This window comes from Amblyraja radiata, chromosome 26 (assembly GCF_010909765.2).
Source record: "Amblyraja radiata isolate CabotCenter1 chromosome 26, sAmbRad1.1.pri, whole genome shotgun sequence".
NCBI lineage: Eukaryota > Metazoa > Chordata > Chondrichthyes > Rajiformes > Rajidae > Amblyraja > Amblyraja radiata.
The window spans coordinates 10,085,157-10,100,977 of NC_045981.1; the positions used below are offsets into that span (position 1 = coordinate 10,085,157).

The following is a 15,821-nucleotide window of genomic DNA, read 5'->3' on the forward strand; positions in this document are numbered from 1 at the left end:
CCGCTGAGTTTCTCCTGCACTTCTGCCTACGTTGATCGGGCTTCGCTGGCTTTACCTTGCACTAAACGTTATTCCCTTATCATGTATCTATACACTGTAAATGGATCGATTTTGTCTAACTTCCACATTAATAGTAGTTATTTACTGATATCAGGCATTGTGATCCGTCGGGAAACAGGGTGTTCACCAACCTTTGGATAGCGTGTTGTCTTCTCTATCATTTGAGAATCTCGCATGGATTTTGTCATCAATGGGGCCTCTTCAAAAAACTGCCTAAGCACACAAAAACAACGAACATCTTCTCATTAAGTGTTATTTTTTTAAATCTTTACTTCCTGGTGCCCCCCCCCCCCTGGGTTAATGGGTTAAGGTAGCACAAAAAGACGATTTAAATAATATTTTATTTAATTGTTTTGTACAAAGCAACGCTTGTTAACGGGAGAAAATTGTCGTCATTACCCCTCAAATAACATGTATCGAAATGACTTGGATGTTTCGTTCAACATTTTAAACACTGATTGAGCATTTTCATATCTCTCGTCTCCCTCTCCAACCCCCGACTCTCAGTCTGAAGAAGGGTCTCGATCCAAAACGTCACCCATTCGTTTTCTCCGGAGATGCTGCCTGACCCGCTGAGATACTCCAGATGTTTGTGTCTCTCTAGTATAAACCAGCATCTGCATTTCACCCACAGAGTTGTGAATTTGTGGAATTCCCTGCCACAGAGGGCAGTGGAGGCCAAATCACTGGATGGATTTAAGAGAGAGTTAGAGAGAGAGCTCTAGGGGCTAGTGGAATCAAGGGATATGGGGAGAAGGCAGGCACGGGTTATTGATTGGGGACGATCAGCCATGATCACAATGAATGGCGGTGCTGGCTCGAAGGGCCGAATGGCCTCCTCCTGCACCTATTTTCTATGTCTATGTCTAAACAAGCTAGTTTTGTCCTTCCAATTCTCTAATATGTGGTTAGATCAACAAAATGATTTCTATTTTTGAGGAACAGTCATGGATAATGGAGGAAATTAATTTGAAATAGCTATGCCAATTTGAGTGTATTTACATAAGTTGAGGTCATCATTTACCCTTTCAAAAATCACACATCTATCTCAATCAATAGTTTTCAACCAACACCTCATGCTAAGAGGCAACTTTAATCTCCGTTAGTTTCGTTTTTAGCGATACAGCGTCGATCCTGACTACGGGTGCTGTCTGTGGGGAGCTTGCGCATTCTCCATGTGACCACGTGGGTTTTCTCCGGGTGCTCCGGTTTCCTCCCACACTCCAAAAATGTGCAGGTTTGTAGGTTAATTGGCTTCTGTAAATTGTTCCTAATGTGTAGGATAGAATGAGTGTACGGGTGATAATTGGTCAACGCAGACTCGGTGGGCCGAAGGGCCTGCTTCCACACTGTACCGCTAAGCAAAGCAAAACACCTAAATTGTCAAACTGACGGAGCCCAAACACCAGTCGTTGTACCATTAATAATCACGAATGTAAAGTTAACTTGAAGTGTTGCCCTAGATAATATAATCTAGTGTCAAAGATAAATTTCTCTTTATCAGTCAGTAATGTCATGCTGCTCAAATAATGGCATGCCAGTGCAAGCGACTAATCACAATCAACAAACCTGATTTCCTTTTCACATCCAATCTTCGACACACAAATCAGGGAACGCTCTAAGTATTATGGCACTTAAAAACAAGGTGTATAATAGAACCAGAGATTCTGGAGTGAATTACAGATATAACTGAGAAATATTTGTATATTTAGAGTTACAGTGCGGAAACCTGCCCACTGAGTCCGTGCTGAGTCAGCGATCCCCATACGCTAATATTATCCTACACACTAGGACAATTTACAAATTTTACCGAAGCCAATTAACCGACAAACCTGTACTCCTTTGGAGTGTGGAGGCAGATATGATGGTGGCATTCAAGAGACATTTAGATAGGCACATGGATATGCCTAGAGGGATATGAATAGAGGGATATGGATCATGTGCTCATATGGATCATATAAATCATGTTACACAATTTGTTCTAGTATTTTATTTCATTCACATGTTTAATCGATAATGTTTTATTATTAATGTTTAATGTTTTAATGTGTCAATCGTAACTGTCACTGTATGTCATGTTGTCACTTGCGGGCGGAGCACCAAGGCAAAGTCCTTGTATGTGAATACATGGCCAACAAACTCATTCATTCATTCATTTCATTCATGTACTGGCAGATGAGGTCAGCTTAACTTGGCATCAAACATCGTGGACCGAAGGGCCTGTTCCTGTGCTGTACTGTTCCAGTTTAGTTTAGTTTATTGTCATGTGTACCGAGGTACAGTGAAAAGCTTTTGCTGCTCTGCCTCAGAAGGTTGCCGGTGTTTGGCAATGGAGGACACTCACGGCTCCCGAGAATCTTTGAAAGAGATAATTGGAGAACCAAGGTGGGAGAGTGGACAAGGTATGTGAAGAATCCTGATCACACAGAGCACAGAAAGGTCTTTCTGCCCGACTTCCACTTCTCTTTCTTATGTATTGAAACAGAATAAACATCATTGCCCTGTAGCCAGCAACTCTTTCCTGGTCCTCTTCCTGTTTAACCTTCCCCGTTTACATTGCACAACCAGAATGCAGATATTCGTGAGATCCCCCCGCATGCAATTAATGCAAAATTCTGTTTACAACTTCAGTCTGGCTGGAACATTTTCCAACCTCGGAAAATTTGCAATATTAACCCCATATTGGCAACTGAGGCTAAAATTCAGCAGCAAACTTTGTGTTACTTATCGGCAGCCATCACAGGTTCAAGGCAAACACCGTTCTCAAGGCTACAACAGTGGCTAAGAAATGATGTGTAGGAAGGAACTGCAGATGCTGGTTTACAATAGACAATAGGTGCAGGAATAGGGCATTCGGCCCTTTGAGCCAGCACCGCCATTCAATGTGATCATGGCTGATCATCACCAATCAGTACCCCGTTCCTGCCTTCTCCCCATATCCCCTGACTCCGCTATTGTTAAGAGCCCTATCTAGCTCTCTCTTGAAAGCATCCAGAGAACCTGCATCCACCATCCTCTGAGGCAGAGAATTCCACAGACTCACCACTCTCTGTGAGAAAAAGTGTTTCCTTGTCTCCGTTCTAACCGAAGATAGGCACATACACCGAAGATAGGCACAGAAAATGGAGTAACTCAGCGGGTCAGGCAGCATCCCTGGAGAAAAGGAATAGACGACTTTTCTGGTCGAGACCCTTCTTCAGACTAATGTCGGGGGGGGACTGAGTGGGGGGGGGGGGGCGGGTAGAAGAAAGGAAGAGGCGGAGACAGTAGGCGTTGTGGGAGAGCTGGGAAGGGGGAGGGAAAGGAGGGAGAAAACAATGGCTATCTAAAATTAGAGAAGTCAAAGTTCATACCGCTGGGGTGTAAACTACCTAAGCGAAATATGAGGTGCTGTTCCTCCAATTTTCGCTGGGCCTCACTCTGACAATGGAGGAGGCCCAGGACAGAAAGGTCAGATTGGGAATGGGAGGGGGAGTTGAAGTGCTGAGCAACCGGGAGATCAGGTAGGTTAGTGCGAACTGAGCGGAGATGTTGGGCGAAGCGATCGCCGAGCCTGCGCGTGGTCTCGCCGATGTAGAGAATATGACACCTGCAACAGCGGATGCAGTAGATGAGGTTGGAAGAGGTGCAGGTGAACCTCTGCCTCACCTGGAAAGATGTGGGCCTGCTCTTTTTTGTTTCCCCGTGAAGAAAGAGTCCTATTTGACATCAGAAATGAATTAAGCAAACCGTGTCAAACATTCATTGCTTCACTAGCGGGATTTCTTCCTTATTAGATGAGTGTCCGAGATTATCTAATGGGGTTTTTATTTTTACACAAAATACAGTTACTCTGTCTACACAACATAGTGATAAAATACTAGGCAAGCAAAGAAAAAATTACCTTGCACTTTTCAGTTGAGCAAAACGTTTTCTAACATCATCCACCGTAACTTGAAAGAACTCATCGGGTAGCTCTTCAAGTTCAGGACCTACTTGCACATGGTGGTTTTTCATATCCAAATGGTAAACAAGTGCCTCTCTGTCAACAGGCTTGAGACAGAAAAGAAATAAGTTGTTAGAACATAAACATTTTTACTTCAGTCAAATCCGAGCTAAAACGGAACAATCCCCTCCGGCTCAGCAGAGAAAACAGGTATAAATATTTCTTAAGATGGACACAAAGTGCTGGAGGAACTCAGCGGGTCGGGCAGCACCTCTGGGGAATAAGGATGTGTGATATTTTGGGTCGGGACCCTTCTTCAGACTCAGTCTTTTGTGTATTAACCAGCATCTGTGGGTCCTGGTGCCCTCATATTTAAACTACATGGAAATAAAGAGGTGAATGACAGAATGACAGAGCAGGCTCAGGGGATATTTATTCCTAGAAATGTATTCCACTTGTATGCAGACTTGGGTATGTGTACCACTTCGCTTCCCGAAGACAATCTCCTTCGTCATGCTGACATCGAGAGAAAGGTGAGTGTCTCGACACCAGATCATGAGCTTCTCAATCTCCTTCCTGTACTCCGTCTCGTCATCATTTGATATACTAGCTTAGTTTAGTTTAGAGATACAGCGTGGAAACGAGCCCTTCGGCCCGCCTAGTCCTTGCCGACCAGCAATCCCCGCACACAAACACTAGCCGACACACACCCGGGCCAATTTTTACTTATACCAAGCCAATTAACCTACAAACCGGCACGTCTTTGGAGTGTGGGAGGGAACTGAAGATCTCCGCGAAAAACCCACGTAGGTCACGGGGAGAACGTGCAATCCGCACAGACAGCACCCGTAGCCGGGATCAAACCCGGGTCCCTGGCGCTGCAATCGCTGCAAGGCAGCAACTCCACCGCTGTGCCACTTGTTCAGAACATCTCTTTTCTTCTGCACTGCTTTGGTAGCTTAGGGGTCTGTTTCCTGCTCTTTTGCATTTTATTTCTTTTTTCTTCATTCATTTCCTTCTTCTTTCTTTGTTTTCCATTTTTTTTCTTTTTTCTTTTTTTTTTGATTTAGGTTATAAGGTTAAAATTGAAGCTGTACAATATTTGTATAATTGTTATGCCGATTGTCTTATCCTTGTACAATTGCTTCTAATAAAGATAAATTTAAAAAAAAAACACAAAAAAACTGCGTTGGCTCTTTGGGCTTGGTCCTAGGGACAGCTCCCTCTCTTTTTGGCTTTACATTATGGTATCACCAATTGAATTTGACGCAATGAAACCGCATACCATACAAACCAGGCAGTATCTACCTTCAAATATTCCTTTGTGGAGGATACTTCACAGGTCTCCGACTTCAGTGGCTGAATATCATCTGGGCGCTACAAAAAGACGAAGGAACCAGTGTTTACAGATTGTTTTAAGTAAGAACGGCAGATGCAGGAAAAATCAAAGATAGACAAAAATGCTGGAGAAACTCAGCGGGTGAGGCAGCACCTATGGAGCGAAGGAATAGGCAACGTTTCGGGCCGAAACGTTGCCCATTCCTTCGCTCCATAGATGCTGCCTCACCCGCTGAGTTTCTCCAGCATTTTTGTCTAGCTAGGGTTTACAGATTAATCAGCGTTACCTGCATTAGCTATTTGGACATGTTTGAGATCAGGTCAAGAGTTAAGAGAGTTTTATTGTCATGTGTCACAGATAGGACAATGAAATTCTTGCTTGCTGCAGCACAACAGAATATGTATACAGAACAGGAGATAAAAGTTCAGTGTGTCTATATACCATAGACCATATGTATACACAATAAATAAACAGATAAAGTGCAATAGGATGTTAAATTTGAAAAGATAAGCAAGCTTGGGTGGTGCTATTTTAAAGGGGAAATTTAGCAAAGTAGATTATAGTACAGTGGGTTCAAATCATCTTAATGATAGTTCTTTTTGAAGGGGTAAGGTATGTCCACATTCAACATCACACTCCAAAACAATCCAGTTCCATTATTCTCATGCCTTCTCAAAGCAAGCCAGTGTCTTCCTTGAGGTATATTTAGAAGGGCCATCATAACGGGGATCATCAATGTGTAGGAAGAAACAGCAGATGCTGGTTTAAAACGAACGCAGACACAAAAAGCTGGAGTACCTCAGCGGGTCAGACAGCATCTCTGGAGAAAAATAGGTGATGCTCCAGGCCAAGACCTCCAGGCCTTCTTCGGAAGGGTCTCGACCCAAAACATCACCTGTCCCTTTTCTCCAGAGATGCTGCCTGACCCGCTGAGTTACTCCAGCTGTTTTTGTCTATCTAATGGGGCTGTCCCACTGTACGAGCTAATTCAAGAGCTCTCCTGAGTTAAAGAAAAAAATCAAACTCGTAGTAAGCACGTAGAATGTACGTGGCAGGTACGTCGGAGCTCGGGACGTCTCTTAGCGGCTCGTAACGCTAACGGCAGGTACTCGGGAAACGCGGTAAGCGCGTGAAGACTCGTGAAGATTGTTCAACATGTTGAAAAATGTCCACGAGAGCCCCAAGTACCTACGAGCGGCTATTACTGTAATTCTCTGAGTTCGAATCAGGGGAAACTGGAGAAACTCTTAAATTAGCTCGTACAGTGGGACAGCCCCTTTAGGATCATCAGTGTAATTCCCTTTGATAGAAAACAAATAATTGCTGGTGTTCAGAAACCGCAACTGAATGAACCCTGGTACTAGAAACAAGACCTTGAATGAGCGTCTGAGAGGAAGGCCGTGATGCTGGAGCCAAAGATCTGTTCGCAAGGATCACAGGGCTTTAAAAGTGTACCGTTTATTCCAAGTGTAAATGAAGGTCTTGAGGAGCAAACTTGGCCAGTGGTTTCATTTGGACGAATGTATGAATGCTACATTAGCTTGATGTAGTCTGTGGTACAATTCTATCAAGGCTCATTCATAAATCTCACGCGAGCCTACCCTTGATGGAAAGTCGACCTGCCAGGAAACTTTAAATAAATGTTATGTTCTTGCGAATGAATACAACGCTGCTGCCAAAATGACGTCAACTGAAACGCATTAATTGAAGATTACCTTAATACGTCCCCAAGTTTCAAGAACAAATTTTTTATTTCGCAATGTTCCGGCTATTTGTTTTATTCCTTTCTTCATTGAATTTGAATCAGTGCGATTTGGTGTTCTTATAGTAAAAAGGTGGCCTGGTTTCAAATAAAATTTGCACTGCGCACATGGGACTCGAGGCCACACATTGTGTACCAAAGCTTCAGAAAAAAAAATCTTAAACAATATTGCAATTTCCTCAAGGAATGCGAGAAAAATCTCAATAAATCAAATCTCGGCAAAGAAACTCTTGCCATCGTAATGCCTCTGGACAATGCTGTCTGTGGGCGGCATTGATGTGGGAAATTAAAAAGGCCTGGATTGTTTGAGCTACTGCGAACTGGGAATGACTGGAGTGGAATGAAGTGGGGACACAGTGACGCCGCGGTAGAGCTGCTGCCTTATGCCCCTGTCCCACTTAGGAAACCTGAACGGAAACCTCTGGAGACTTTGCGCCCCACCCAAGGTTTCCGTGCGGTTCCCGGAGGTTGCAGGTGGTTGCCGGAGGTTGCAGGTAGTGGAAGCAGGTAGGGAGACTGACAAAAACCTCCGGGAACCGCGCAGAAACCTTGGGTGGGGCGCAAAGTCTCCGGAGGTTTCCTAAGTGGGACAGGGGCATTACAGCACCAGAGAACATGCAAACTCCACACAGACGGCACCCGATGTCAGGATTGAATCGTGACCTGGGTGCAGTTTTGCAATGTTCTCCGTCTGTGCAAGAACTGCAGATGCAGGTTTATACAGAAAAGAGCGCAGAGTGCTGGAGTAACTCAACGGGGCAAGCGGCATATCTGGAGAACACGGTATGGGTGACGTTTGGGGTCGGGACCCCTTCTTCCGATTCTTGAGCCAAAACAACACCTATCCACGTTCTCATGGGATGCCTGACCCACAGAGTTACTCCAGCACTTTGTGTGCCTTTTCTAAAAAATTTGTAAACCAACATCTGCAGTTCCTTGTTTCTGCTTATCTTGATAATACTTCTTTTTTTTTAAAAGCACTTTGAGTCTTTGTCCAGTAAGTATGGCTTCGTTTACAGTCAGAAACATTCATCATTTTGGCTAGGGCCAGTAAACTGGCCCTAGCCAAAACGATGAATGCTTCTGACTGTAAAATGAAGCCTCTCTTATTGGACAGAGATCAATGGGGTTTGTCTTCTCAATAAATAAAATACCAGGCCACTTAATCGTCTGGCTCTAAAATGTGTTTCTCTGCAGCAGTAGGTTGGTGCCTTTAAGGCGAGGAGTTAAATACTCTAATAATGATGCTATTAATAACAAAGCAATCACTTCCAATAACAACCACCTAATCACTAATAAAGGCAAGAAATATCAGAAACATGCTCTCCTGGTACATATGCTTAATTGCTGCAAGAAGCCCCACTTTCATTCATCATGGACAAGGCTTGCAGTCTCTGAACGTATATAGCTTTGAAGTCCTGAAGTCAGTGGGTAGGCATAATGTTTCCTACTCCTTAACTCTCACCTTCACCCCCCCCAAAAAAAAGGTCTATTCGGCCTGTGCGAAGACATGTGGCGCTCTATAATGCCCCTGTCCCACTTAGGAAACCTGAACGGAAACCTCTGGAGACTTTGCGCCCCTGTGCTACCCAGGCTGTCCAACAATGCCTTTTAAGATCATGGTGCTTTCTATTACAATAGGCAATAGGTGCAGGAGTAGGCCATTCGACCCTTCGAGCCAGTACCGCCATTCACTGTGATCATCCACAATCAGTACCCCGTTCCTGCCTTCTCCCCATATCCCCTGGCTCCGCTATCTTTAAGAGCTCTATCTTATGCCCCTGTCCCGCTTAGGAAACCTGAACGGAAACCTCTGGAGACTTTGCGCCCCACCCAAGGTTTCCGTGCGTTTCCCGGAGGTTGCAGGTGGTTGCCGGAGGTTGCAGGCAGTGGAAGCGGGTAGGGAGACTGACAAAAACCTCCGGGAACCGCACGGAATCCTTGGGTGGGACGCAAAGTCTCCAGAGGTTTCCGTTCAGGTTTCCTAAGTGGGACAGGGGCATTAAGTATCATCTAAAACGACACGCGCTGACTAAAAGAAAATTAATTTTTAAAAACACACCTTTATATCATTTTGACAATGTGGAATGTTGTTCATAAGTGATATGGAGCAGAATAACGCCATTCGGCCAATCAAGTCTACTCCGCCATTCATTCATGGGTGATCACTCCCTCTTCACCCCATTCTCCTGCCTTCTCCCCATAACCCCCGACACCTGCACTACTCAAGAATCTATCTCTGCCTTAAAAATATCCATTGACTTGGCCTCCACAGCCTTCTGTGGCGAAGAATTCCACTTTACAGAATAAAGTGATCGTCTGGGTAGAGCTGGTGATGCATCTGTTCCAGCTTCACATTTCACAAACTCTCAAAAAGTTTGCAAAGGGCAACATATCTTTGTGCTGCATTTCACCAGTTATATTTACCCGCTTGCAAATTTTGTTTCATTTCTCGCTTTGACATTTCTCTTTGGAAACAGGCTCTTCGGCCCAACTTGCCCACAGCGGCCGACATGTCCCAGCTACACCAGTCCCACCTGCCTGCGCTTGGTCCTATCCATCCACCCAAAGCATCACCTACTCCAGCACTGTGTGTCTTTTTTTGTAAACCAGCATCTGCAGTTTCTTATGTTTACGTCTTATATCTTCACCAGCTGCTAACGATCGTGTGGCACCGCGAGCTGGCAGCCTCGCCAGCAGCTGTTCGTCCTTTTTTTTTGGTTTTAGTATGTCTAAAAGTGTGTTTTAGTGTGAATAAGTGTGTATTAGTGTGGGGGGTGGGGGCGGGAATTGGGGGAAACTGTTTTTTAGTCACTTACCTCGGTGGAATGCAACTTTCCTCCCAGTTGCATTTCGCCCTCCCTCGCGGCATAACAACTTGGTTGGTGCGGCCTGTCCCGGAGTCGGATCCAGAGCTTCAGCAGCGGGCGCAGTGTGGAATTTCCATCGCGGAGCCGGGCAATCCCTTGCCGGATGTCGCTAGAAGAAGTGCTCTGATCGCTGGCCTGCGGCCTATAACATACTGAAGCCGCGGTCTGTGGAGCTTCTAGCCGCGGGCGTTGTGTGGTTTTTAAGAGCGCCGACCGCCGGCCTGCGGCCTATAACATCGTGAAGCCCCGGTCTCTGGTAGGAAGCGGCCAATTCGGGACCTCCAAGCGGCGGAGTGTCCGTCCGTCCCGACGTCAGAGTTTTGAGCATCCCGATGAGAGGGCCTGTACATCGGGCCATCCGTAGCGGCGACTGCGGAGGGTTCATGGCCCCGACCACAGGTGAACAAAGGAGGAGGACTGGCAAAGTTATTGCCTTCCACCACAGTGAAGAATGTTGATTCCACTGTGGTGGATGGTCTATTATGTATTGTGCTCTTTTGTTTGTATGGCTGCATTGTAAATCAAATTCCACTGTACCCTAACTGGTGCATGTGGCAATAAATGTGAACTTGAACTTGAAATGCAGTTTATTAAACATATTTGTGCTCTTGCATTATGATTTTGTAACGTCCTCACACTTTGTTGGAATGCACCACACAAAATAATAGAATTAAACCACCGTTGGAGCTCCATCGAGTCTACGCCGACCATGATCACCCGCACACTGGCTCTATCTTACACACCAGGGACAATCTACAGAAGCAATCAGCCTTCAAATCAGCACCTCTTTGGAATGGGGGAGGAAACCAGAGCACCCCGGAGAAAGCCCATGTTGACACAGGGAGAACGTTCGAATTCCGTACAGACAGCGCCCGCAGTCAGGATCGAACCCGGGGTCTCTGGGGCTCTGAGGCAGCAAAGCTACCACAGCGCCGCCCTCCAAATTGTTGAATTGAGGATTTAAAAGAGTGGAACGATTGTAATAGATAATAGAAGATCCTCTGTGAAGGAAGGAACTGCAGATGCTGGTTTAAACCAAAGATAGACGAAAAATTGTGGAGGAACTCAGCGGGACAGGCAGCATCTCTGGAGAGAAGGAATGGGTGACGTTTCAGGTTGAGACTAAGAAGGGTCTCGACCCGAAACGTCACCCCTTCTTCTCTCAAGAGATGCTGCCTGTCCCGCTGAGTTACTCTTTGTGTCTATAGAAGATCCTCTTCTTGGACTAGCAGGCTAAGAGTCACCGCACTCCCCCATTGGTCATACTTCAACCTGTGCCTATTTATATCACCATGTTAACCATGTATGCATTGATAAAATTGCCCATATTTCAGCAACTCAAGGTTGGGGCAAACAAGGTTGGTGTGAAAAAGCACAAACTTGTTTGCTTGTATTCTCTTCCGAAGATGGAGCGATTGAGGGCGGAGGATTGGAAACTCACTTTACTCCCAGCATCACTTACTACAACAATCTGGACAGAATGGACATGGGAAAAACCGGCGATAACATTCGTTACTCATTAAAAATGGACACGCTACATGGTCATTGCTAAAACTTCCGGTATACCATCAATTTCCAAAACTGCTCCTTTTGTTTTGGTTTCTCGAAAGCTCTTTTGCATCATAATCTCAATTATGGCATTTGTACTGGAAGATCAAAGGACGACCTGGAATGCAGCCAACAGTTGCATAGCAATCAAAGTAACATTTTTAATAAAGTACGATATTCAAAGAGTTCACCGCAGACCATCCGAGTCCTTTTCAATTCTAACCTCCTCCTCGAAAATTTTGCTCCCCGTTTTGAGTAATTTGCCTCTCAGGGAAAACAAATCATCGCACGGCCACATGATGCAATCTGAGCAATTTAATCAACCAAACAAATATCTATTATTATACATTGACAATTATTCAACCCTTCTGTGCTATTAATGAATGATTGGGGCGTTGATTTAGAGGCTTTTAGTTCGGCTTCATCAATCTGAAGGATGGTCTCGACTCCACATCTGGAGTATTGCGTGCAGTTTTGGTCTCCTAATTTGAGGAAGGACATCCTTGCTATTGAGGCAGTGCAGCGTGGGATCACCAGGTTAATCCCCGGGATGGCGGGACTGTCATATGAGGAAAGATTGCAAAGAGTGGGCTTGTATTCACTGGAATTTAGAAGGATGAGAGGGTTCTTATAGAAACGTATAAAATTATAAAAGGGCTGGACAAGCTAGATGCAGGAAAAATGTTCCAAATGATGGGGGGGGAGTCCAGAACCAGGGTCCACAGTCTAAGAATAAAGGGGAGGCCATTTAAGTTCAAGTGTTCAAGTGAGTTTATTGTCATGTGTCCCTGTATAGGACAATGAAATTCTTGCTTTGCTTCAGCACACAGAAAATAGTAGGCATTTACTACAAAACAGATAAATGTGTCCATATACCATGATATAAATATATACACACATGATAAATAAACTGATAAAGTGCAAATAGCAGAAAGTGGTTATTAATAATCAGAGTTTTGTCCGAGCCAGGTTTAATAGCCTGATGGCTGTGGGGAAGTAGCTATTCCTGAACCTGGTTTTTGCAGTCTTCAGGCTCCTGTACCTTCTACCTGAAGGTAGCAGGGAGATGAGTGTGTGGCCAGGATGGTGTGGGTCTTTGATGATACTGCCAGCCTTTTTGAGGCAGCGACTGCGATAAATCCCCTCGATGGAAGGAAGGTCAGAGCCGATGATGGACTGGGCAGTGTTTACTAATTTAAAACTGAGATGAGAAAAAACTTTTTCACCCAGAGAGTTGTGAATTTGTGGAATTCTCTGCCACAGAAGGCAGTGGAGGCCAATTCACTGGATGAATTTAAAAGAGCGTTAGATAGAGCTCTTAGGGGCTAGTGGAATCAAGGGATATGGGTAGCAGGCAGGCACGGGCTACTAATTGTGGATGATCAGCCATGATCACAATGAATGGCGATGCAGGCTCGAAGAGCCAAATGGCCTCCTCCTGCACCTAGTTTTTTTCCAATGTTTCTATGAAATGTCGCCTGTCCATGTTCTCCAGAGATGCTGCCTGACCCGCTGAGTTACTCCAGCATATGTGTCTTAAGTTCTCGGAGCAGAATTAGGCCATCTGATCCATCAAGTCTAATCCACAATTCAATCATGGCTGATCTATCTTTCCCTCTCAACTCCATTCTCCTGCCTTCTCCCCATAATCCCTGACACTCTTCCTAATCAAGAATCTGTCAATCTCCACCTTAAATATATCTATTGATTTGGCGTCCACAGCCATCTGTGTAATTTTAGATAGGCATATGGATATGCAGGGAGTGGAGAGGTGTGGATCACGTGTAGGCAGTGGTTAGTTTTTCTCGGTATTACATTTGACACAGACATTGTGGGCCAAAGGGTTGATCCTGTGCTGTGCTTTTTCTATTGTCATGTAATGGGTAATGGAGAGCATCAAGGGGCAGCACAGAGGCCCAGCGGTAGAGTTGCCACCTTACAGCGCAGGAGACCTGGGTTCAATCCTGACTACGATTACTGTCTGTGCGGAGTTTGTACGTTCTCCCTGTGACCACATGGGTTTTCTCCCGGGGGCTCCGGTTTCCTCCCACACTCCAAAGACGTAGTCGCCCAATCCTTCTCTCCAGAGATGCTGCCTGTTACTCCAGCATTTTGTGTCTACCTCAGGTTAGTAGAATAATTGGCTTAGGTAAAAATTGTAAATTGTCCCGAGTGTGTAGGACAGTGTTGGTGTACAGGGTGATCGCTGGTCAGCGCGGACTCAGTGGGCTGCGGGGCCTGTTTCCGTGCTGTACCTCTAAAGCCTGCAGACAGGCATCAATCACTTTTGCCTGCCTATGGTTTAAGGTTGCGGTGATTGCTTCGTTTTGTTTGAATGAAAGAGTGTTTGAAACTAGTGTGTAGTTTTATTTTCTCAGTCTGAAGAAGGATTCCATCCCAAAATGTCACCCATTCTTTCTCTCCACAGATGCTGCCTGACCCGCTGAGTTACTCCAGCACTTTGTGTCTCTCGTCAAGTGTTTGAAACCAGTTGAATTCACGACTGCAAAACACGACTATTAAGCCATCAAAAGCAGAACTGTGTATAAACTGGTTATTTCTAGTGGCCGTCTCGAAGGGACAAAGTAACGAGGTCTCTCTTCCAGGTGATTATACTCGAAAATTCAGATACAACTAATTTGGGTAGCTCAATAGCTGCCAATAATCACCTACATTTTCAGGCTTAACTTGTTTTTTACTTAAATGACAATATGGATCAATTCTACACTTACAACAGAGACAAAGAGTGACTGATTTTACTGAGCGCTGCCAAAAACACAAAGTGCGGGGGCAATTCAGTAGGTCAGGCAGTACCTGTGGAATATAAGGACAGGCAATATTTTGGGCTGGGACCCTCCTTCAGACCAGTCGCCTATCTATTTCCCCCTCAAATGCTGGCTGACCTGCTGAGTTACCTGCATCCGTTTTGTTCTTGCCCAAGAATGCAGCATCTGCAGTCTCTTGTGTCTCCATTCTTCTGAGCCCTATTATTCTTCTCTTCCTCTCTGCTGAAAGTCGAGAAAACATTTTTGGCCAAGCAACCAAAGCGAGAGACTTGCTCCAAGACCTCATTCAAGGCCGGGAAAAGCGTTCTCATTTCTCCTCATATACCGGGAGGGATGGGCGTGCCTTGATTAGTACGGGTGTCAGGGGTTATGGGGAGAAGGCAGGAGAATGGTGTTGAGAGGGAAAGATAGATGAGCCATGATTGAATGGCAGAGTAGACTTGATGGGCCAAATGGCTTAATTATACTCCGAGAACGTATAAACAGGCTCATAACTTGGCACGAGTATCACACTTGGAGCCACCTTTTGGGAAGCACAAATTGATGACCTCATAGTACCTCCTCACACCATGTGTCGACCATGCTGCGAGTTTGAGTCGAGGGCAAACTCTTCTAAACTCGCAGATTAGGTCGCCGCAGTGGGACAGCCCCGTATTTGTTCTAAGCATCAAGCAAGAGCAGATGCTAAATGGTTCAGGTTGGAGAGGACACAAGCTACTCACAAAAGCTGCTTAGGTTGAAGGAGAAAACAATGTGAAAACCTCAAACTGCAGCAATATGCCTTTAAAATAGAGGGCCAGTGTGCACAACAGCCAGACTTCCCATCGTTGCTGTGAAACCTGCATCATCTCAGGCTTCTTTGTGTTGTGCCATCCTTGCCTCCCATCATTCCTCCACCAACCCCAGCTCAAGCCTCGCTGGAGTCATGGCTAATATCATCGTGCTGTATTTACAGTTATCTAGTGCTTTACAGGAAGCAATCAGTTCTGTTCTGGATCACTGCTTTAGCCTGGGACAGGGCAGCAAGGCAACCAATGCAAACTTCAAAGTGAGGTGTTCTTCACAGTTGCTGTGACTCTGGACTACAAACACTATAATCAAGGAAATTTCAGCTCTGATCTGCAGCTAGCTCAGTGAAACTACCTTAGAATAATTAAGGTTAGACATCAAAGGCTTTTTGCTTCGGTCTGCTAAACATCCATAGCAGAAGAAAGCAGAGTACATATTTTATCCTGTTCAATTTTTGATTGCAAACCGCACTCTATCAAAACTGAGTGAAAAATGTACTGGTTTTCTTTTCTTAAATTATTAATCAAGCATACCTTTGAAGTACAAAATCTTGTTCTAGTACAAGTTGAAAAAAAAAAAAAAAAAGGGGGAGAAAAAACACTGATGCAAACGTAAGCACGTGCTTACAGTTTCCAAACTACCAGCCGGGTCCGTATTAGCTGGTCTCCAACACCAGCTACAAATGTTCATGAGCAAAGATTACAGCCTGCAATCCAAGTTCAAGCAATTAGATCTCATTACA

At 45.0% G+C, this 15,821-nt stretch overlaps 1 protein-coding gene across 3 annotated transcripts in view; it reads right to left on the minus strand.

Annotated features, from left to right (window-relative positions):
* aspscr1 (ASPSCR1 tether for SLC2A4, UBX domain containing) overlaps positions 1 to 15,821 on the minus strand; it is a 155,138-nt gene that overhangs the window by 71,782 nt on the left and 67,535 nt on the right. For 2 of the 3 annotated variants that reach the window (XM_033044216.1, XM_033044215.1), the window contains exons 8-10: positions 5,294 to 5,362; positions 3,944 to 4,092; positions 192 to 273 (exon numbers count right to left, since the gene is read on the minus strand). In XM_033044216.1, coding sequence (XP_032900107.1) covers positions 192 to 273; positions 3,944 to 4,092; positions 5,294 to 5,362 — 300 coding nt within the window. The remainder of the gene's footprint in view (positions 1 to 191; positions 274 to 3,943; positions 4,093 to 5,293; positions 5,363 to 15,821) is intronic. The other variant, XM_033044217.1, reaches the window with a different exon arrangement.